General features: G+C 42.1%; 1 protein-coding gene across 1 annotated transcript; it reads right to left on the bottom strand.

Moving 5' to 3' along the window:
- Nucleotides 1-1444: 1444 nt before the first annotated feature.
- smarcd3b (SWI/SNF related BAF chromatin remodeling complex subunit D3b) lies at nucleotides 1445-23864 on the bottom strand. Its single transcript, XM_080050456.1, has 13 exons — nucleotides 23737-23864; nucleotides 16874-17073; nucleotides 10712-10754; nucleotides 9420-9542; nucleotides 8977-9099; nucleotides 8242-8337; nucleotides 5651-5752; nucleotides 5209-5370; nucleotides 4948-5045; nucleotides 4187-4322; nucleotides 3596-3718; nucleotides 3004-3105; nucleotides 1445-2897 (listed from the first exon to the last, which is right to left on the bottom strand). The coding sequence occupies exons 1-13, from the start codon at nucleotides 23812-23814 to the stop codon at nucleotides 2844-2846; spliced, it is 1440 nt and encodes a 479-aa protein (XP_079906582.1). The 5' UTR covers nucleotides 23815-23864; the 3' UTR covers nucleotides 1445-2843.
- Between the last annotated feature and the right edge of the window lie 490 nt (nucleotides 23865-24354).

Raw genomic sequence — 24354 nt, 5'->3', positions numbered from 1 at the left:
TTAGTACTATAAGAATCAACAAACAGCATTTCCCTGTGAAACACTTGACACCGTTGTGTGGCTTTAAGAGACTCAGTTTAACATTCATTTGTAAATACTTGCAGCAAAGCACAAACATGTTCAAGTTTATAATATGTGCATAAAACATACGGACATGTCCCCATAAAGTAAACAAAAAACAGACACTTTAGATATCATGGCATTTACAAACTTTGGCAAGCGCTTCTTTATTTACATCCAGGCTGTCTCACAATGTCACAGCTGAATTCCCTTTTTTATTTTTTGTTGTTGTTAAATGTCATCACCAAATGAGATTTTGCTCTTCAAAGATATACAGTTTAGTGTATTGTATACCACTATCATCTCCCTGGTGGTGACCCCCCCCCCCCAAAAAAAAAACAGTGTAAACAGAGAGAAAGAGCAGTTTTCCACTCTTCACAAACACATGCAGGGAGTGGGACAAAACGTGTCAACAGTATATCAGGGGTTTAGTCACAGTAGACACAGCAGTTTGTTAACATTTTATCTGTTATAATGTGACGCCTGAAGCTGAGGGTCACCCAGGAGTTGCAGCTTCTCGTTTCCTCCACAAGAGGGTGCTAGTGAATCAGTGACAACAATGTGAATGCCCTGGCCATACAAAGACAAACCACACCAGGTCAGACACAGGACTAAAGATACTACCAATGTACTACTGTTTTTTTCTCCTCTAATGAGTGCAGTTAATATAACTTAGTAACAAAAACACAGTTCAGAAAAATCACACCTACAGTTAGTTGCTGGTAGGGCATTATCATTTTTGGCAAAAAAGTTTCCAGAAGGCATTTCAACAAGTCTTTTTGCGCATCACACAGACTGCTATGCCAGCGTTTTATATTTACACACACCGTCTCGTAGGATGTATTAATCAATGTCCATGGAGCATGCATAGGTCATCGTGAAATCGTCCAATCACTTTTTGTGTATGTTGGGATAACAAATAGGGTCTCACCCGCGACGAAGATAGTTCCCCGTCAAAAAAAAAATGGAAATGGAAAAAATACAGCACAGTGCAAAGAAACTTAAGGAAAGCTTCCAGCTTGTTGAGAGAAATAAAATAAGAATCCTCCATCCGACATCACAACATATACATACAAGTCAAGTGTCAATGGTGTAAAACGAGATCGGTGCAGATTATTTCATGTGGTAACAGCTACTGAGATTGAAAGCAAAGGGAGGTCTCTCTTGTTGCAGCTTTTCTAGCTCCCACGATAGTTACGGGATGGACCTAAAATAAACCACCCCGACCCAAGATAGTACACAGAGGAACACTAACATTCCTGCCCTACTAATTCAAAACAAATGGAGCTCCCATACTGCACCATGTTACTCAGCCCTCCCCCCATACCCTCCCCAAAACAAACACACACAGATCTGTCTGATCAGTCTGTCGTATACTGTACAGTCGGGCCCTCTTAATGGGAGAGAAAAAACATATTTACATTCACATCTCTAGAAAAGAAAAAAAAAATGTTGTAACATACAAAGTATAGACATGGACGACATCATCCAGACCTGGGCTTAAGTGTTCGACACAATAACACTTTTAAGGGTTTGCTTACAAAACCATGAGGCCTAATTGGCTGCGAAAGATAAACATTTGGGAGTAAATTCTCTCTGAAACTATGGATTTTTTTTTCTTCCACTTTCTGTGAAACCCAGGTGAGGATTTTTATTTTAAATTTTTTAGCCCACTTCTATTTCAGCGATCACGTTCGCTTCTTTCTTGTTGCAACCTTTGGTAACACCTTCAGAACAATAACTGGCAAAATAGTTCACAAGGAAGAGGCAGTGAGCGACTTTGACGAAAAACACATCAGTCCCAATGTGTATAGGCATGTTTTGTCATATTTGCTATGACTTAAGGATGAAGTATGATGATACTGGTTTCTCCTTCATTGAAACACTTCTCTTTCTACAAACAGACATTGAGCTGTTTATGTCATAACACTTTAGGTCAGTTCACTAATACTGTTGCAGGGATTTCTGTATTACTGGCGACTGAAAAGAGACATATGAGGTTGTTCCCATGGAATTTACTCAAACCTAAAAATGAATGAAATCCACACCTCCAGGTTTAGAGATAAAACTGATTCCCTGCAAACTCAATGTCTCAAACACTAATCTCGACTTTGCTGGTGTAATTAATCTTAAAAAACAAAAGAACAAAAGAAAACACATTGAATCACACCCCTCCACACCCAAAAATAAAAACTTAAAATAATCATAAAACGGCTTCAGAAACAAAACATACGATCATCTATGGGGCCGTGAGGATTGGCCGCCGTTACATTTCTTTCGGACACAGTAGCAAACTCTTTGAGACAAGAGTTAGAGAAACACAGCCGGCTCAGAGTTTGTGTTTGTGACGTATTTACAAAGCGGCGAAGAGGAAGTTGTGTCTCTTAGGCAGTGAGTCCGAGGATGCTTGTGGGCTGAGGGCTTGACCCCAAGGGGTGCAGCTGAATACATGCAATGTATTAATGATGACGATGTCCTAAAAAAAAAGAAAAAAAAAGAACACATATGCATTGGACACACATATGCAATCCAGATCAGTCTCCCATACATGGACATTGCTGCTGTCGTGAGAAAAAACCTCCTACTCAAGTTTGAAAACCTTGAAATTGCACTGTCATCGGTAAGACGAAAGCTGTTTTTTTCTTTTAAATTAGTGCCATTACTTAGAGGTATTTCTCCAGACAACTGCAATGGCCTCACAAACATCCAAACACACAAACACACACACACACAAATACAGCTCCCAAATCAGAGGGCAGAGACTCATGAGGAGGGGCCCCGGTTTAGGTGTTACGGACAGCTAAGGCCTGTTCCAGCTCCTGTCTCCTCTGCTGGATCTGTTGGGGGAAAGCAAAGGAAGGAGACCATATGTGAATCACGTTATCGTTGCACTGTGTTGTGAGAGGGTGAGTGTGAAATATTCTTTTAACTGTGTTTCCCCACCTTGCAGTAGAAATAGCGGCTGACGGCCTCCTGGGACCAGGGCTCGTGGTAGAACGCTGCCCTCCTCTCCTCCTCGGGGTTCCCCACCACGTCTGTCATTAGCTGCAGACAATGAGAAGGTAAAATGAGGGGTAAAAATGAAAACCATCATTCAGAGTAAGAATACTGGGATGCTGCTGGTTTTTTTTTCATTTAAGGCTGAACTTTGTACCTTGGGTAGGTAGGTATTAGGTACAGTTTATTTTAAGAGTTATGGGTCAACATGTTTTTCAAGAGAAACATTGCATGTAATTTGCAGCAGGCATTATTTAAAAACAACAAATAATTTTTCTGAGGATTCCTATTTATTTTGGTAACCTTTTATTCAACACTATTGAAAGGTTAAAATAGTAGCCACTAGGGGGCACTAGTTGGACCGTCCTTCAGTGTATATTTTTAGTTTTGCTAATGGAAGAAAAAGCCAGAGGAGTGGATACAAATTTCTTCATTGGTCTCAGAAATGTTTTACATTAAGGCACGTTCCCTCTATATTTAATTTTCCGGCCCCAACGTCAAGAACACATGTCAAACAAACACAGCTACGGCATCGAACCTTAAGGTCTCGGCTCTGGGATTTGAGCCAGTCCTGGATGTAGCCCTTGGGATCTCTGGAGAAACTGAGCATGAAGTCCCTCTGGATTTTCAGCTGGTTGATGGACTCGATGGTCTCATGGATCTGAAAGAGGAACAGTCGCATACTATATACATCAAGGCAGAAACAGGAATCTCAGGGATACATGTTGCCACTCTATGTACTTTAAAATGACAGAAGGAAGCATAACTTAACAGAATCTTTTTTGTCCAGCTCTTTAATAATGTTCAAATGTGTTTGATAAACATAAATCTTGGTCGAACATTTATAAAAGCTCCTACATTTAAAGCTGGAGTCAAGAAATTCCGGAGAATGCTTGTTGTGAAAATCACTTTGTCAAAATCATTGAATATATCTCCTTTTGACTAAAAGGGAGTTTGATAACAAGCATTCTCCAGAATGGCTGACTCCACCTTTAAAACAGTAGGTTGTGAAATCCACTGAAAACAGCTGCAATAAAACCAAAGGCAGCTTTCTAACGCCTCGGTGTGATTTGTAACGTCAAAGGTGAAGCAGAATGAGCCTGTATTGTGTGATGGTTGGTGGTCTCACCTTGTTGTCCAGTGAGGCGATTTCCTGCTGGTTGGCGGTGGAGAGGAGGAAGCTGCTCATTTGGCTCTTCAGAGGATCCTCCACCTCCACGTCAATGTCATAGCAGGCCGTCTTCTTCTGGTCGTTTGGATCCACACTGAAGATGAGCAAAAAGATCCATTACAGGACATCATGGAGACCTTTACAGTCATCTCTGGGTGCACGCAAGATTACTGACACACTTTTGCTCCTATATTAGAGGTTTTCTTTTCTATTTTTTTTTCTTTGGTTCAGCGAATAATAACAGACGTTAATTAAAGTAAGTTTATGTTACGAACCCACAAGAAGATTCATTAGGTTTGGACTGTAGGCTGAAGTCGGCTGCTGCCACATGTTGTTTACGATGTCTAATTGCCACCACTTGCGGTGCAGCAGTGGTTTATCCATTTAAATTGTGTTTTATTTCCTATTTTAAATGATTCTATATTTAGGTAATAAGTTAATAAAGTTAATTGGAAATACCAAAAAAAAAATCAAATTAAGCGTAGTTAGAAAAAGTTTGAAGACGGGTTTTATAACTTCTTAGGGACCATTGAGAAACCCTTTATTGTATTTGAATAAAACTTCACTTTTCTGGAGGGGCAAGCTGTCCCCTCGAGAACAAGACAAACACATCATGGCACAAATGTGAAAAGAGCAAAAGACGGCCTGCCATTCAGTGTGTGCAAAACATATAATAAAACAATAAACACTGCACACATACAGTACAACAAGAAAGCTACCTGATAACGTGGTTAATGACGATGGGGTCGGGGGGTAAGAGGAGGTTGGTGAGACGCTGAGGGATCTCAGAGAACTTCAGCCGAGGGCAGTCGAAGATCTGCAGAGGAGGGTAAAAATAACGTATGTGATGAAGAGGCGGCTTAAAAGTTATTAACACCCTTTGTGTATGATTCATTTGAATTGATTTGAACAGTAGGAGGCTAATTTGTTCATAAAGTGGAGAGTGTATCATATATCTTTTTGAACGGAGAATGCCGTACCTGTTGGAAGTACTTGTCACAGTTGATGTACTCCTTGTCATGCGAGTCCTGCAGCTTGTTGGTCTTGACGTACTGCCACAGGGCCTGGATGATGCAGGAGCGGGTCTGAGTGTGAATGCCGAGCAGGCGAGCCAGGCGGGGGTCCAGCTTGAACTGGGGAGGCTGCGGAGACCATAATAATCACATTACATCACCTTTTACAATCGCCAAACTTGGAGACTTTACATTAGCTTCATCTGACATCCTTATCACAAAACAGATGTCAGGTCTGAAAATGGAGTCTTAAATGCACTCTGTAATGTTGACGCAGCCCGGTGGTTATCAGTGACGTGACGCCTGGCGGGTTGATTTCGTTGGCGCGTATTAGTGACTGAGTTGTAACAGAGCACAGTCTGTTTGTGGACAGAGGTGTGAGCTGTGGGGCTCCCCCCTCCCTCCCTACCTGGTAGTCCAGCATCAGCAGCAGAGTGCAGCGCACGCTCACGTCTCCCGGCCTCTTCACCTGGAAGCCGTCCGTCTCCTGGGTGGTGGGTGTGCGGTGCCACTGGAAGAAGAAGAAGAAAAAAACACACATTGACCACACATGCCCAAAATGAGCCGGTTTATTTTAGCTGTCAGTTTTACATTGTATCAATCAGAATGGCTCGTTAATGCCTGCTTTAAGGGCAACAATATACTTTTTTCTGAATCAGCTTATTGTGAGCAAAGGGATCCCATAAGAAGACACATTTTTATTCCAAGGTTTTCACACATTTTTCAAAAGAGATTTCTACATTTGTTGGGGGTTTTCTTGCTTTTCTAGTTGGTTTAAAGTAGACAGGCTCAGTTAGAAAAAGGTGATGCCACATATTTCCCAAACCAAACACAGTTTAAACCAACATTTTTCATCTCGCACCACTAAAGGTTTTGAGTAAAATTCCTTAACAACTATTGAATGGGTTGCTGTGCAATTTGGTGCGTGCATTTATGTTGGCCAAAAGATGAATTAGTATAACTTTGGTTATCCCTTGTTTAACATTACCTGCATACCCTGAACTTTAACTTTGATTCTTGGTCAAATATATTTAATTTAAGAGAAAAAATACTTGAAACCAATTTTCCAGGAGCTCTAAAGAAAAACCTGCTGCTGTTGGAAATGTGCAAAAAGAAAAGAAAGCAGTCATTTGAATGCACCTGTCTCTTTATGTAGCAGCCTTGATCTGTGTCGAGTCTAGTGGTGGTTTGGTGAGAGGTTACATTTCTCTAAACTAGCCATGCACATTGTGCATAGAAACAAAGGTAGCAAAAGATTAATCATGTGGTTTTGCTGAAAGTTATAAGCGGAGACTTGATGGGGAATAAAAGGGAAACCAAATATCCATTCCCATAAAAAGCTGAATTTAAGTCTTTGTTTTACATATATCAGAGCATCTCCGGAACTAAAAGGAAAAGCACTTTAAACACCATCTTCAATATAGCGGATTGCAGTTATTTGTCACGCAATGTTTTCCTCCAGCCAATGGCCGACTCAGAATCAGTACTGATTATACCTCAAGGTAGAGAAGAATTTCTTTTGATGGAAATTCATTCACAGTGAAAGCACTTGAGTGCCTTGCTAAAATACCCCCTTAGAAGCAGGAACCTTGAGAAGTCAACATTTTACCTCTAAAACTCTTTAAGAAATTTTTGGGAAAATAGAAAAAATAAAGGGCAGCTAATGATTGTTATATTTTATAAGTAAGCACTTGTTTTTATCCATCTCTCAAACTTGTATGTTAAAAGAACCTTGCAGTGTTGAAAATGAAACAAAAGAAAAATCTCCCTTTTGTCGATGTAGAAAAATCAATTTATTCAAAAAGGAGAGAGGGCCGCACGCTCTCTCTCCGTCAGTTTTATTTAGGCATGGCCGACGCTACAGACTTTTACCAGACATCACACAATAAAAATGTTCAGTGGATGGCTCTGCTCTGTATGATGAGGAGGCCGCCCCTGACCCTGACTGCAAACTAGGGCTGGCCCGAATTATTCGAATATTCGAATACTCGTTCGGAAAATTAGTATTCGGAGCTTAAATTAGTATTCGGAGCTTCGTTTTTTTTTTGTTTTTAAAAAAAAAAAAAAATTTGCAAGAAGCTAGTACTGAAATATAATGTCATAAAATAATTTTATATTCGGATATAAAAGTTAGTAATATTGTAGTAGTAGTAGTAGTATTGCTCATTTAGGAGGATATTACATCACTAAGTGTCATAGCGCATCCATTACTTCACGTCCGAGCGCGTAAATCTTCAACAAAATATGCAGATACTGTCAAAATCGGTTCCAGGGAGTATATAGGGATTATTAACGTTTTTTTTTTTTTTTTTTTTTTATGGTGTGTTTTTCTGGAACGAATATTCGAATATCCGCTCGGAAAAACCAACGAATATTCGAAGCCTGAAAAATGGCATTCGGGCCAGCCCTACTGCAAACTGATTCACTGATCTGTGCAGATTACAAAATATCTTTATTACTAATGGATGTGATCTCCAACAAAAGCGCTGATCTACGAAGTGATCAAATGTTGTCCGAATCGACTACATTTAGGGAAAAAGCTTAGCTTTCAAAGCCGATACAATGAAAATATCACAGCTGTATATGAATCCAATTAATATCTAACCATAAAATAGCTAAGCTATAGATAGCTATGGCTCAGTTAAGCTATAATGACAGTGGTAACAGACACTGTGACCAAAACTTTATATTTAAAAAATCAACCTCTAAAGCTACAGTCTCTTAGGTGTAGCTTCAAGACATCAAGGTTGAGTTTTTTAATATTCAAAAGGACATATTTAAAGATGTTTATTTTATTTGTGGCTATATAAATACAAATACTAATCTTTTGCTACCAGATATTCATTCATTGAAAAAAATAAGTTGATCATTGTGACGAACACTTCACCGCAGTCATTTTGTGAGAGCAGGTTAAAGGTTGACCAGACAGTGTGGTTTGGACAGTTCTTAAACAAGCCCCTTCCTCTGTGTACATGGTTCAGCGGCCATCTTTGAACTGACCTCAACCAGGTGATTATCCGGACCGTACAGGTCTTTGTCCAGCTCAATCACCAGGCTCTTAAAGAACGAAGAGAATTTCTTCTTCTGCTTCCCCGGCTGTCGGACGGACAGAGAGAGAGAGAGAGAGAGAGAGGTGGTGGTCAATTTGTGTCACACAGCAAACAAGTACAAATGCAAAAAGCAAACACTTCACCGCAACTTTGCAAATAGCGACGTGATACACTCATGAAAAAAAAACCCAAGAGGCTGAGTGAGATCAGACAGAAAGTAAGACATTAGACATTCTCAGGGCCCACTTCCTCCGAGCTCCACCAGAAATATTTGTGGTTTGTGAAACCTAAATGCTTCCTACCGATGTGTGCAATGACTCAAATGACCCTGGACTGCTCAACATCAGAGCCCTTTTGAAGGGGAAACTTACGGTGCGAAACAAATGTAATGCTGCATTCACAGTCTCTCTCTCTCTCTCTCTCTCTAAACACTCGCCACAACATCAATCACTCATTTCATATTCTGAAGCCAGTCCATACTTTTCTCTTTGTAGTAACATACTGCAGGCAATAAACAAGGCACACGTTCATACCAAATGTGAAGATTATTTTTTCTTAGACTGAATTCGTCTGGCAGAGACGACATAAAACTACGCCCTGTGGTGGGTCAGCATCAAAACGACGGTTATTTCACTCTTTTTAAAATGACTGTGTGGATGCATATTTTGGGTGAACAAAAACTCACATCATCCAGCAACTTCCCTTCTACCCGCAGTTCCCACGATGCAATGCTTCCATCTGAATCATCGGCGTCGGGTCTGGCTGGGTTGAAGGTGTTGGATATGTAAAGCCTCAGTTTACGCTTCTGCTGCTGACACAAGGGCACGTCAAATAGCACAGGTTAAACGGACATCGTACAGAATCCTAAAATCTAAATGTTATGCCATGTCTTAAACCAATTAACAAAATATAATAGCAGATGAAATAGGCACTTTAAGGCAAAAAATATCAAACGTTTTATTAGCTATTAACAATTTCAAAGCTTTTCGATACATATTGAAGTGCAAAACAAATGACTTTAAATAGGCCTTACAGTTTTGCCTTTTCCAAAAATGCATTTTCCGTGTTTTAGACTCATCAAGGACCGCGGGTGTGGCCCCTCATTAGGTCACGTTTTTTTTCCCTTACCTTCATTGGTCTCTTCAGTGCTTCCTGGATGTCGACACGTTTGCGCATGATGGTCTGGTCCAACTTGCGCTCGAATGCCAGCAGATCCATGTAGGCCTGAGACTCTGGCACCAGCTCACGGATCTAGACAGGGGACAATCTGACATTTAAAATCTTCAAAGCCCTACCACTGCAATATTTTCCTGATTATGATCGAAGATTAAGAAGTCTGATGTTTTGCTTCACAGGCTGCTATCTGAATATCACTAAAAGGCTTTAAACAGATTAGCCGTCTGCCTTGCCTGGGCGCCGTAGGGGGTCCAGTGTCTTGTATCAAGGACGTTTAGCCCCATAATATATAGTTTCCTTTGGGTATTTGCTTTCTTGCAAGGAGTTGGATGAGACTTATTTTACATCAAAACCCTTTTTTTAATTATTCTATCAGAAAGCTGACAGTAATAGAAATGACCCCCTTCATTTCCTGCTGCCCAGCCCACCATTAACACACAGTGATCCACCATACCAACACTGGGGAATCAAAATGAGATGCAGAGTGTGTTCAGCCAACCAGCCAGGACTCAGACATTACCATACCGATGAAAGTCCTCAGAGCATCAAGGGCTGCTGCTTACTAACCAAACTGTGCGCGCCTACACACACACACACACACACCTCCAGAATCACTCCTTCCTCCTCCCTCTCCTCTACCTCTTTTATGTTTCCATCTAAATGGCTGCCTGTATTGTTCCGTTCCCATTCCTTCTGTATCTCCATCTCTGCTGCCTTTCAGCGGGGCCGAGGTGCCGGGCAGACGGAGGAGTGTGGCAGGCAGACATTCTCTGTCCCTGACTCATTATTGTGTAGTGGCGCCCCAGCCAGCCATGCCTACCACCCCGCTATCTCTCTGTCTGGGTTATGTTAGAGGGGGATAAGACCTAAGCCAAAGACGCTCACACAGTCTAAAGACCTGCGTAGTCTCCGCGCTAAAAGCCATCTGTAGTGCCGTGCCAGGGCGCGGTGAGGTGATGGCGTGGCACAGGGCCGAAATTTCTGAAAAGCACAGGACTGATATCACGACCCTAGTAGGCGAAGACAGACTCACCTGTGGCAATGCGGGCATTGTCGCTTTTTTTGCGGTTTTACTTGTGGTTGCGTCTCTGTGCCATATCCCGCTGACTATTATTCCCATTTTAAATCAATCAAAAACCACGACCAGGATTTTTATGTTCTGTACGCGAAAGATAATGAAAAAACACACATACAAAAAAAGAACAGCAAAGGTAAAAAAGATAAAAAATAAAATGCAGCCTCACCCTTTGCGGAAGAATCTTGTCTGCCATTTTCCTTCTCTTAGCACTAGAGAGAGGGAGAGAAAGACATGAGAGAAAGAGGAAAAAGAGAGCATGTTACTATGGTGACTGATAGCGTAGCACCCAGGCCATCTGCTAAAATGCTGGGCCATATCCAGCACCCCAGCATCCCAGCTCTGTGACTGTGTGTGTGTGTGTGTCTGTGTGCTCATGTGTTTGTGTGAAATGCAGCAGTCCACCTGGAGAGAGAGAGCATCCAAAAGCCAAAAAATTTCACATCATACATCGTCTGACATGTATTCTCTGCGCTCACACACACACACACACACACACACACACACACACACGCACAAAAACACACACACACACACACACACACTCTGCGGAATCACTGGGGTCGTTGCAGCAGGACTCGGATGGTGACAGGATGTGTGTTTAAGAGCTTTTGGGAATGTGCAGTCTTCAATGAGAGCCTACGTGTGTGTAGATATTTTCATTCATGAATTCCAGGCATTTCCTGCTGTGTGAGAACAACATTTGTTTACCAAATGCATGTTTGTTTTTTTAAATCTTATACTTACCCAGGGGGGGACTAAAAGAACAATAAGACAATCTGTGCCAAGTTATTGCCTTTGTCAGAACTTTCTCACTATGTGAAACTTCAACATCTGTGGCCTCCTGTGATATGAGGAGCGAATCATGTCAATCCATGCAAGTGTTCTGCTCTTGCCTAAAACACCTACACTGCAAAAAGAGCAATAAAAAAAAAAGTCAGTTCAACTTCTTTTAGTATGATTTCATTGTATGTTTCTCATAAGTAGCCTAATCTTCGCTTTGTGGGCGTTAGATCCTTCTGGCAAAGCCTCAAGAGGTACAAAGAAGCAGAGGAATTCATGTGTTATTATGAGGTATTAACTCACTAACTTAATTAAATTAAGCTTTATGAAAAGACAGCCTACTTTAAAGAACCTTTAATGTAATTTTGACATGTTTCACTGCTTTGGCCAAGATGTAAGAAGAGAAGATAAATACCATACTCATATCTGTCCACTACATTTTAGAGAATAGCCAGCAGGCAGTTAGCCTAACTGAGCATAAACGTATGGGCTACAAGGGGGAAAGAGCTTGCCTGGCTTCTTACAAAGGTGACATAATCTGCCAATTAGCAGTGTTCAAGCTCACTAACTATAACATAAGATATCCTTTGTTTAGCTGGACGATAAAAATGTTGAGGTTCGACAGGAGGGTTAGCTTCCGCTCCCAGCCAATAAATATCCTACCACAGCTTACCATTGTCACTGTCAAAAACTTGCCCGTTTTTGTACAGATTCAGCAAGCGATGTATAAGGTGTTAATAAATTAGCATGAGAGGTCCTGGTAGGCCCACTCCAACAGTTCCATGCTAGTGGTTTCCCCCTGTCTTCAATCTTTGTGCTAAAAAACTTGCTACTGGCTTCATAAGCATAAATGCACCACAGTGTATTGATCTTCTAATCTGGCTCTTGGAAACAAAGTGAATTAGCAACTTTGAATGTCGAACGATTACTCTCAAGGGTAGATAGTCTTTCGTAATGGCCTGATTTCTATAGCCTCTCTGAGTTCTTATTTTTTTTATTTAACCTTTATTTTTCCAGATAAAACATTAAGAACAGTTTCTTATTTACAATATTGATCTGGTATTGTTTACCTGATTTTTTTTGTTTGATATCAGGGGGAGGGAAATATGGAAAACATTGTGATACACAAAATACATATGTATTTTACTGGTTGACATATTTTGTCACCTTTGGACCGAGCCAGGCAAGCTGTTTCCCCTTGATTATATACTTTATGCTAAGCTGACAGCAACACTGCCAGTTGATGATCCAATGTTAGGTTTCTATCATCTCAAATGTATAATTGTCATATTGCCTAACCCTAATAGATGGTTAAAAAAAGATTATGTGATGTTTCTTCTTGTTTGTAGCAGGGGAGTTGTTGTTTTTTGCAGTGTAGAGAAATGTTCTTATCACACAGAGCACTCCAAAGGTCTGTGAAGCAGTATGTTTCATCAGCATGCAAACTACTGAAACAAGCTTTCTACAAGGAGAATCGAAGGATCCGGGGGGGTGCATTGCAAAGAAGAAACACAAACCTGCATCACAACAATCCGCCATTTTCAAACTGTTCAAAGAAAGTATTTGAGATTGGATTCTACTTTAAACTGTTGTTCCCATCATGCCATGCTCCAGACCAAAGCATGCACCTCTACATTTCAGGGGTCAGGCCCTCAATAGGCCCGTACGTATGGTCTACCAAACTTCATTCAAGGAGTAAAGGGCTCAGGCGCTAACTAGGCCAGAGTCAATCATCAAATGTAAGAAAAGGGACATGCAGCAGAATAAACTCCTACTTTGATCCGAGCGTGGGATCTGATTGGGGCTCTCTCATGTCCATCTGCCTCGCCGGCATCTCATTGGCTCCGGGGAATCCGACTGGCTTCCTAAGAATTGGTGAGGATTCGAAGGTTGTCCGATTAAAAAGTTGTGGCTTGGAGATACACACACTCAAGAGGCAGCAAGTTACCATGTCAGAGGGGGAGGGGGGAAACACCTGGTGGTTGTGAGTCTGCATGTGTGTTAAGTTCAAGGGTCTGTTAGTTGGTGCAAACTCTTCAAAAAACTCAGACAAGGGCAGGCACTGGGGATGGGTGTGTAAGGAGGAGGAGGCGTCCTACTCGACTGAGGGAACACGCTCATCCGACAAAAGTTTCTCAGTGAACTAAAACAATCATGCTTCCCACACACACACACACACACAGACACACACACACTGGGAACTTGTGTATCGTGGGGGAAGGAGCAAAGGAGCAGTGTATTGTGCGAGATTAGCTCTTTGGTTTGGGCATTGATGAAGTGTTGGGCAGCTAGTTTCTCATTTGCAGGAGAACGAGACAACGTGGATGTTACAGTACTCACACCTTTTTTGGCTCACTCCCAAAATCAAAACTCAAACCTTTATGAGCAATTTCCACTGCTAACTATCTCTTAAGCAGACAATTCAGCTCCAGACTAGCGCCAAGACACCTGTTTTATTATCGCACAAAACTAGGATGTGTTGATCCTAAGCAACCCGACATGTGCTGGGTAATGTCATGAGAGGGAAGGAATGTGTTTTAAGGACTGCAAGGACAAAGAAAAAAATTAACAGCAAGTTTCAGGGGTTTATATAAAAGATCAGGGCTTTAAAAATGATGCAGTCCTTATTGCCACGTTTTAGGCAACGATTAAGGTGTCGGCAACACAGCAAATTCTTGTTAAGTTTGCTGTATGATTACACACAGTCAGAACACAGATTCATTATATGACATTACAAAATGATGTGTGATTGTTTCTCCCAATTTTTGGGATGCAATTTTTATTTAAAGTTTTCAATTATTTATACGTAAAGAAACAGTGTCTGACTTTATGGTGCCACTGCAAACCGTGATGAAAGACAAGATGTGTACCGACTACATTCATTATCTGATTTACTTTGCATGAAAACAATCTAAAATTTAGGCTGCATAAATCTCTGATGGGAAAAGCTAGTCAGGGCAAAGGCAGAGCAATGAGTATCATCTATTTGTAATGTTATGCCCAGGATGATGCTAATATGATGTAATATTTTGGACTTTTGACTGAATTTTCAAGCACACATCATGAGATAAATCCACGCAGAAACTTTATTAACTTTTAATATGCTTTTTAAGAACAACTGCCCTGATTGTATTCCCTGCTATGAGACACACGACTAACCAACCCTGTCTCATTGAAAATACTAATTTGCAACATCAAGCATGTCTTCTATTAAACTAATGAGAAAACCTTGTTTAATTAATGTATTTTCCAAGTCGCACTACAACATGTGGGACCCGCGACACAAACCCTAGTCTCTGGTGTCCTGTACCCACCATCTGCTTGTGAATTATATGCTGTATTAATGTAGTGCTTCCTACAGTACACACACCATGTTTCCCCACCAAACAAAATTAGAAGTATTCAAGTGTAATTTCTAGGACACAGGGTTGAGTATTCCTAACACCTTATGCAAATCAAACTATTATTATGATTATATATTATATCCTATTTTAAGCGGTCTGGCTTTGCGCAGGACAGCGTCTGCACTGCAGTAAGAGTGTGGCTGGGGGAGCGACCATAAGGTCTCAATGACACTGCAAACACAGGTGGCCCGCCCTCAGCTGGCAGCCGCGTGGGGTCCGAGTTGGATGGAGTACAGCACTGGAGTTGTGGAGTCGAACTTGTTTTGCCAGAGGACGCACGCACACACACGCACACACACACACACATCACAGGAAAGCAACAGAGAGAGAGAGAGACACACAAAGACACCTGGACGGGTCACCCTGGACCATCGATCAGAACCCGGGGACTGTGAGAGGGGGGTTGATGCCCCCCGAGCGGGACAACATTTCCCCTGACCTGTTCGACAAGCCTGCTTAATTGTAAGTGGATCAATCGTGCCACAGATACCGAGAGAAAGGAGACAGAGAGAGACAGAGGTCCACCGAGTGCGCATATTGATCTCCTCTTTAATGACCGTACCTGCCACACACTCGTCTCCTAATAGACATCCCATCCGCTCCGTGTGTGTTTGTGTGTGTGTGTTTGTGTGTGTGTGTGTGTGTGTGTGTGTGTGTGTGTGTGTGTGTCTGGAATACTGATGTTCAGATCTTTTTATACACGGTAGTCAAATAGCAGACAATAGATAGCGTAACAAGCCGAAGCAAGTAGTGGAGCCAGAACCCACTGGCAGACAGCAGCGTAGACAACACGTAGATACAACCATGAGGGCAAAGACTTAAAGACACACAAAGAGTGAACAGGGGACACACATATCGTCAGGGCAGCAAGCAGTGAGCGAGCGAGGTAAAAGATGCAAAAAGTGGTGGTGGAAGGGTGTCAAAATAAATGTTAAAAATGAAAGAACAATTATTGAATGGATTTCCATGAAATCTTCAGAAATTCATCTTCCCCCCAAAGGATGAAGTTGAATAACCTATCTATCTATCTATCTATCTATCTATCTATCTATCTATCTATCTATCTATCTATCTATCTATCTATCTATCTATCTATCTATCTATCTATCTATCTATCTATCTATCTATCTATCTATCTATCTATCTATCTATCTATCTATCTATCTATCTATCTATCTATCTATCTATCTATCCATCCATCCATCCATCCATCCATCCATCCATCCATCCATCCATCCATCCATCCATCCATCCATCCATCCATCCATCCAAGTGCTTAAGTGCTTTGGGGCTGAGAAAATCGGCTAAAAAGCGCTACATAAGTCAAGTCCATTAACCATTATAGGCATACATGCTAAACATCAGCATGTGAGCATTGTGAACCTGTTAGCATGCTGACGTTAGCATTTAGCTCAACTACAGCCTCACAGATGGCAGCCTAGCATGGCCGTGGACTCTTTTAGACTTGTTCCTTAATTAATAACTTCTATGACTGATGGTTAATCAATTACTAAGTTGTTCTTGATCAAGCTTACTGATCATTTAAGTTCTATGTATCATGTGTAATGTTGCTTTATCACAAGCTTCCATGTGAGAGCATTATCCCTGGATGACAGAAAGTCTAAAATAAGGCCTAGATGAATTATGAGTTTAATGTGGAATTTTGTGATCAGAAAATAAGTAGAAACCACTGAAGAGTCTGGCAGAGAATTGCATTTTAGAACCAGCTTTGGGTTCTTTGTATGGTTGGTGCTGAAAAAAATAAAAGTTGTGGTTTTTGCTGCCCAGCTCTTATTCCACTGCCTGCATATGATTCGTGAACATTTCCATGTTTGGTTTTGAGGACTGATGCCAATAATGAGCAAAATCAGATTTTTTTTTCTGTTCGCACAGACTAGTTAAATAAATTCAAAGTGTAGCCACAGCCGTTGCAGTCCACTTGAGCTCCACCAACACACACACACACACACACACACACACACACACACACACACACACACACACACACACACACACACACACACACACACACACACACACACACACACACACACACACACACACACACAATTAAGGGTAATGCAGACCATGCAGTTACTGTATGTAGACAGGAATTGGGAGGGTTCGACTGTATCCGGACTCACTTTCTGGCCCTGTTCGGGACCCCCTGCTGCTGTGGCTGCTGCTGGACCTGTTGTGAGGGGGCGGGTCTCTTTCGACTGGGCTCCATCACCGGGGCGGGCAGGCCGGGCCGCACCGCCGGGCTCCCTCCATACGGTGGGCCGGGGGGGCCCATAGGAGCTCCCTGGTGGGGCATCCGAGCCCCAGACGGCATGCCAGGACGCTGGAGGGGGAAGAAAAGACGAGTCAGAAAAAAAACATTCACCGTGCCCACACTGTGTTATCTGATGAATTGTAATCAAATTTAGCTTTCGGCGTCTAAAAATAACACAAAGGAAAAACCATTAGATCAATTGCAACTTTTTAAATATTTCCTTGTGATGGTGGACCAAGGAGAAAACCAACATCTTATCTGACAAGTTATGAAGCAGAGTGGCAACAAAGACTGTCACATGCGCTCCCAATTCAAAACTTCAAAGGCTTTTCCCTGTTAAAAATTAAATTCTGGTTCTATTGAAACTGGAGAGTCTTCAACCTTTATGTAACATTTGTTAACCTTTCAGAAACCAAACAACTGAAACGACACACATTGAGCAATTTCTGTGACGTCAATCTACACACGATTACTGTGTTTTTGTTTTTCATTTGCCCCAATCAAACGTGAAGCTGTCTAGTAAAGCCTTTAAAGTAGTGCCGTCCAGTAATGGATTCTTTGTTGTTGTTGGACATTACAGACCAACATGAAATATGGACAGTGTACTTCAGGCAACCTAAGCCCTAGACAATCATGTAGTACTAGCGGAGCGGTAGGCTTTGTTTTGTCTTGTTGAAACGCTGATTTTCAGAAAAATACCAGAAACAAGGACAACTGCACTGAGAACAAGCAGAACTGTTTTCCTTCCGTCTTGTTGTGTCTCTTGTTCTATTGTCTGCGTTAAACAAAAATCAGATCAGATGGTAAAAAAAAAAAATGCGGTGAGTAAACTCTGCCACACACACACACACACACACACACACACTCCTCCAAAACAATGCAAACAGTGTAAGAGTCCACAGTCACACACTGCCAGTCTTGAGGCCTGGGAACAACTGGGGAACCCTCACCTGTGCCTGTCACTCCCATGGCAACAGCTGCCTCTCTTTATTGTCCCAAACCAAATTTGTGTTCATGTGATAGAAAGAAACCCTTTGACTCAGTCCAAAGCAGAGACCACTAACTGTATGAAAAGAAGAACTACTTATTGTGCTATATATTCGCCATACATACTTTTTAACAATCCAATGAAATTTAAAGGATTTCTCCTGATAACTAAACCCCACCAACACATATTATTGAGGCTAAAGATGCTCCATCTGAAGCTTTTCTGTTATTTATCCCTAACTTTGAACATGATCAAAACATAATACTTTAAATACTTTATGTGTAGGACAGTTGAAAAATTAATCAAATTAATGTGATGTTCCGACCAGCCACAGTTAATATTCTGCTCGCGTACTGCATATTTTGAAATAATTCTGCAAATGAAATCAAATTCAATACTGAGCTAATTCAGGGAACACAGGCGTCAAGGGGGGGGGGGGGGGGGGGGTCTGATTAGGGAGCCAATCAGGGTTGCTTTTGCCCTGGGGCGGCCTCGCAGGTTAATCCGGCCATGGTCTATAACAATGCATATTTCATGAGCTCATCACAGCTTTTGTTTATAAAATCTCAATCTGCAAATAATATACGTAGCTCTCAGATAAATGAAGTAAATAGGATAGAGTCTCATAAGATGGAAGAACTTTAGTAATGAATACCTCAAATGAATCCAACAATATGAAAACACTGATGCTTTTTCAGTTTATATCAATCTATAAATGTTCTAAGAAACTCAACTTGTCTTGTTATTGAACATTCAATCACTGTTATGCAGAGCTACTGGCTTTTTGACCCAAATGTAAAAAAAAAAAGAAGAGAAGAAAATCCTTTTTCAAATGGGCATAGAAAGTTTCTGCTACAAGATGGTTGAATGTTGGAGAGAGAAGGACAGCTGAAGGATACAAATCAGTTTCATAACCTCACTATTATAGTACTATTATGTTTTTCTTCTCTCCAACATTTCACAGCGTTTGTCGCCTCTAAAATGTGGATTACTGCACGTACAAACACATAGCAGTTTTGATCTTTAGACTCTCCACACACACACACACACACACACACACACACACACACACACACACACACACACACACTCACACACAAACCAGAAAACAAGCAAAGAAGAAGGCTGTAAACATCAGAGGGAGCGCTATAATGAGAAAACTAGAGATACCACACTGTAGAGTAGACTGAATGTAAATGCACTTATTCACAGACAGATTTAATAACTGAGTAACACAGAGTATGAGCACATACGACTGGCTTTAGACTGGCTTATTATGTGCCCTTTGAAAAGGGGACCAGGCAGAGATCCTGTGATAAGAAGGCCCTAACAGGCGCTGCTGTCACTCTGGTTTGGTCAGCAAGGGGGGGGGGGAGGGGGTGAGAGAGCAACTGAAGGGGCTCCAAACAGGATAAGACGACATATGGTTGGAAGGGGTGTAAACGGGGGGGTTCTGCTTGGATGTTGTCACCTTTGTGGAAACCCCTTGTTTTTCCCCGTCCACCTCCTACCAGGCATCAGACTTATACAAGCCAGTAGAAGACTTATGTGACAAGCGTGTGTGTTGAGCATATGAACCTTTTCAGATAACTGATACAGAATAGGTGGATAATGGGTAAGATGAATTTCCCCTAAATCCACTCAAAACGCACAAACGCACGCACACACACACACACACACACAAAATGAGGTGGTACTCTATAATCTGACCTGCTGAACTGACTCCAACACTCTATCTACCTTGCCAGCCAGCCCAGTCAGCCAGCAATCGAATCTGCCATGTGGATGGATATCTGAGAAGTGTGTTGGCATCTCTGGAGGGGATTTGAAGAGGCCAAACTTAACCCACACTGCACTAAACATACAAATATGTGGGCTGTAACATGGAGGGTCCCTTCAAAGGCTTCAATTAAAAAGTAAAACTCAAAGTTTATTTTCATAATCGATTTAGGTCAAATAAACCAAAAACCCAATACTCAAAATACTCATTTTATAAGATAATCGGTTCACTCTTGTAAAGTAAATCAATCCGTTATTTCTTTGTTTGTGTTTTTCTATGTTGTTTTCAATATCAAAATGATCATAATTCTACAATTGTGTTTAAATAACACTTTCAGATTTTAATCTTCTCCCTGTAACTTCCGACAATAATATTGCATTGTTGTTTCAAGGATATTTCCAACCCTTACATTCAAATACAGGCAGATGGGTTTTATTGAGTGTTAAAATAGTTAGATGATTAATTCTGGTAGTATCCAAGCAGATAGTTTTGGTATTATGTCGAGAGATTTTGAGGTATCTGCCTCCACCATCAATACAATAGATGTAAATGGAATAGAACATGTTTTCAGTGTCAATGTACCAAATAACCAATCTTGGACTGTTTTCATAGTGACTTTTTTTTCGTTCTCCTTTTTATATTAATTCATTTTTGGTAAGAAAGTCATTTCAATGCGAACCGATCATGGCAAGGTCAGCGGAGTACCCAGGGTGACCGGGACATCGGGTTTTGAAAAGAACAAGTGGCTGCAGTTGAATTTTTATTTTGTTTCACTTGTTCAATGCTGTGAGCCGCCAAGGATGACATTTTCCTTCACCTCCATTCTATCGAGTGTGAAGGCAGAAAAACCCGGATTATATAAAACACTAATTAATTAATACATTAATAACATTAATAAAACACTGGGTGAACAAAGCCTTTATGAGCAAAGTTATCCAGTTTAAATGACAATCACAAATGGTGGAGTTTGCATTCAAAGGTCTAATCGCTTGCTCCCTCGCTAACCCACTCAGACTCACTCTACAGATCAGACAACGTTACAGTGTGTTGTATCATGCTACGGCTTATCGGGGTTTCCCACGCAGAGCGCTGGAAGGCCTTTCTCATCACGATGGCCCTCGCTGACCTCCACACACACACACACACACACACACACACACACACAAGCAAGAGAAGTTATAGTGGTGGGGGGTTATGGCAGATAATGAGAGAGAAAAAGGAACCTCAGCCAGGCCTTCAGCCCACCCATCAATGCTATACCAAAACTTTGGGTAAAAACTCTTCCCCTCTGCAACACACACACACACACACACACACACACACACACACACACACACACACACACACACACACACACACACACACACACACACACACACACACACACACACACACACACACACACACACACACACACACACACACACACACTTCTGCCGGGAGGCGGGAACACTGCGACCTTCGGTAACCACAACAACGTTTGCATACTTTGTGTTTTATACACAGGCATTTATGCATCTGAAACGTTGGGGAGTCTATAAAAGCTGTGGGGGGATCCTCCAACCGACCCTGTATCCCATAGTATAAATATTTCTCCATTCTGCAGTATACACAGCGAGGAACCTGCCGCAACTATTATAACAAGACTTTTCCATCTTAAAATGTGGGGGAGAGAACGCGGAGAGAGAGGGGAGGGGAGAGGAGAGGCGGGCACGAGAGAGAAACCAAGCAAGAGGGAAATATTTGGCTTGGAGCAGCCGCAGCCTCATCAAGGTTAATTGGTCTGTTGAGAGGACACACTCATCTGGCTCATTCATCACCTGCTCCATTGTTTTCGCAGGACTTCAGCACCAAAAAAGCCCCCGTAATGACCGCTCCTGTCAAACAGACAATACCTCATGTTGTTCCAGTGTATAAATCTACCTGGTGTCAGCACGACTTCCACGCCAGCTCTGATTAAAACCTCCCCAAATCAGAAATACAGTCAAGCCTGTTTCTGCGATTACTAAGACGTAAAGAAGGATTGGACTAACGAACACCACAAAAATCCCTTTTGACCTTCCGGCTGCACTTGAGGATTTGGAAGTGTTGCCAAGTTTCGGAATCTGTGCAAAGGTGAAATTCAGTTCATTGGAAAGTAGAAGAAAAAACACATCATAGACTGACAAAATATTCATGATGGAAGGATACATGTCGTCATCGATACGTTCTCAGTTGATTGTTGGGTTATTAAAGTATCTCATAATATTGAAATAAGCAAAAAAAAAGCTAAATTAGCTTTCTGTTATGTGAGAGCAAACCCCCCATAATATTCAGATAACGTTTATAGGAAAGTGAAAACACAGCATTAATTTACATTGGAACGTCTTACATTTGGGGATTGGCCCGAAGATGATTCCAAGAGGTCGCAGGTTGAGAATACCCTGAACCGCAGCTATCTGTACCCTCATTTCCTGTCATCTCTCTATTGTCAATTTCCTCCGAATTCACTGAATACAATAAAATGAAACAATCTGAGAAAACCAGTATGTCTTTTTGACCTTCTCTATGAGCTCGAAGGCAAGGAAGTGATGTTAGGATCTGAACAAAAAGGTTCAATTCAGTTGAACTGAATCAGAAAGTACAAATCAGAAGGCATCACAAGAGAGAGAGATGGACATTTATGATGAAATAATACTTTCCATATAAGGACTGACATCAATATAAATGGCATAGGGCTAAGAATGCATGTTGTTATGGACATACAAATCATCAGAAAACATTTAGGTATCAGTGACCAGTTTCTCCAATTTGAGAATTTGCTCTATTTTTTTTTTTAAATACATTTTCATCCTTTTTCTTGTATATTTTGGGTTGAACAAAACCAAACATTTGAAGATGTCCCCTTGAGGTTTTGGAGTTTTTTGGGGGTCAATGTATGGCCACATTAAAAACATGACAGATTGATCAATAATGAACATAATTGTTATTTTCAGCCAAACGAAACAATTAGAAAAGGACATAAATCACTCTTATATTGACATTAAACTTGTGATGAAGGGTCCCCCACAAAAACTGATTGGAAATCCCTGCTGTAAATCACCAGTTTAGTTAATGAGCTTTCAACAGGAAAGTGTCACTGACTGAGCGGGACTTTTCCATCCTCCTCTCCCCTCTTAATTCATTCATCCTATCACCAAAACAAACCAAAACAATCCATCACGTTCAGATGTTAACGTGACGCGTGAGACCTTATGCCAACAGTTGCCCTAACCCCCCAACCCATTAAACAACACTTGACTTGACATTTCACGCTATAGCTGCACATGAATGGGCTGATTGTTCTGCACATTTTTTTTCCACGATTCTAGCTCCGTCCACGTTACGTTTTTCTTGTGACCTTACAGGTTCAACATCCCCCTCCACTGACCCTACAAACAGCACGCTGCCTGGGAGGAGAAAGGCTATACTCTGGCGGTGTTGTTGTGAGTGGACTCGTCATTTCCAACCCACCCCTCCTCCTCCTCCTCTTCCTCCAGTCTGTGTGTGACTCCCAGGGAAGCGATCTCGGTCGGCGTGCTTCTGTGTTAGCCAAGGAGGGAGCTGCCTGCTGCTTAGCCTCTATGCCTACAATATACATTTTTCATCTTAAAAAAATCCTCATCCATTCTCCTGCTATGCTCCATCCATCCATCCATCCATCCATCCATCCCTCCATGCTGCTTCACTACTTCTTCCCATTCTCTCCAGCCATCTCCTAAAGGGGGAGTGGGGGGTGGAGACTGAAAATAACCTTCACATGGCCAGCTCTACCCAAGCTATCTCTCACACACAGACTGATGCTGCTGCTGCCGCTTCGCCGACTCATGCACACACACACACATGCTTGTCTTGAACACACACACACACACTTGAACAGACACACATAGGATGCATGCCATTCAGCTCCCCTTGCACAGGGGGACTGTCGGGCAGAGCCACTCACCACTCCATGGACCAGGAACTCAAACAGTTTGCTCTTGGTGGCTTTCCTGGCTCCCCCCGCCGTCTCCTCCGTGGCCATTTGCTGCGCGGTCCCCTCTGTTCACCCGGCTACGTCTCTCTCTCTCTCCTTCTTTTGTCTTTCCCTCTCCCAGCCTCCTGTTCCCCTCCCCTGCTCCACTTTCCTTCTCTTTGTGCTCTCCTTCCCAGCACCGCTATGTCCCTGACTCTCTCTCCCTCTCTCTCTTCCCTCCCTCTCTCTCTCTCACTCTATTTTGAATGTGCAGCAGCAACCAGCCCCGCCGAGCCTCTCTCTCACTACTGTTGTGTGTGTCTGGCTCACTTTTTTTTTTTAACTTGAGCTGCCTTTTCAGGAGCCCGGGTGCACGTCTCTGTTTGGAGGTGGGAGCGAGGGGTAGAGGGGTGGGGGTTTGGCCAGAGCCGTGCAGGGGTCCGGCAGGGGGGTTCCAGACCAGCCCACCCCCTTAGCCGCTCCCCCGCACAGCTGTTGCATTCCATTGGTAGATAAGGCCATGCGGCTGCCGTTTGGTCTGAACTGGGGCTGCATGGGGGAAGGTGGGAGTCAGTTAGCCATTCCTCTACAGACCCCCCCCCCCCCCAC

Source organism: Ammodytes marinus, assembly GCF_949987685.1.
Source record: "Ammodytes marinus genome assembly, chromosome: 21".
NCBI classification, from domain to species: domain Eukaryota; kingdom Metazoa; phylum Chordata; class Actinopteri; order Uranoscopiformes; family Ammodytidae; genus Ammodytes; species Ammodytes marinus.
Note: the sequence above shows the minus strand (reverse complement) of the source record. Positions and strands in the feature narration are given on the sequence as shown.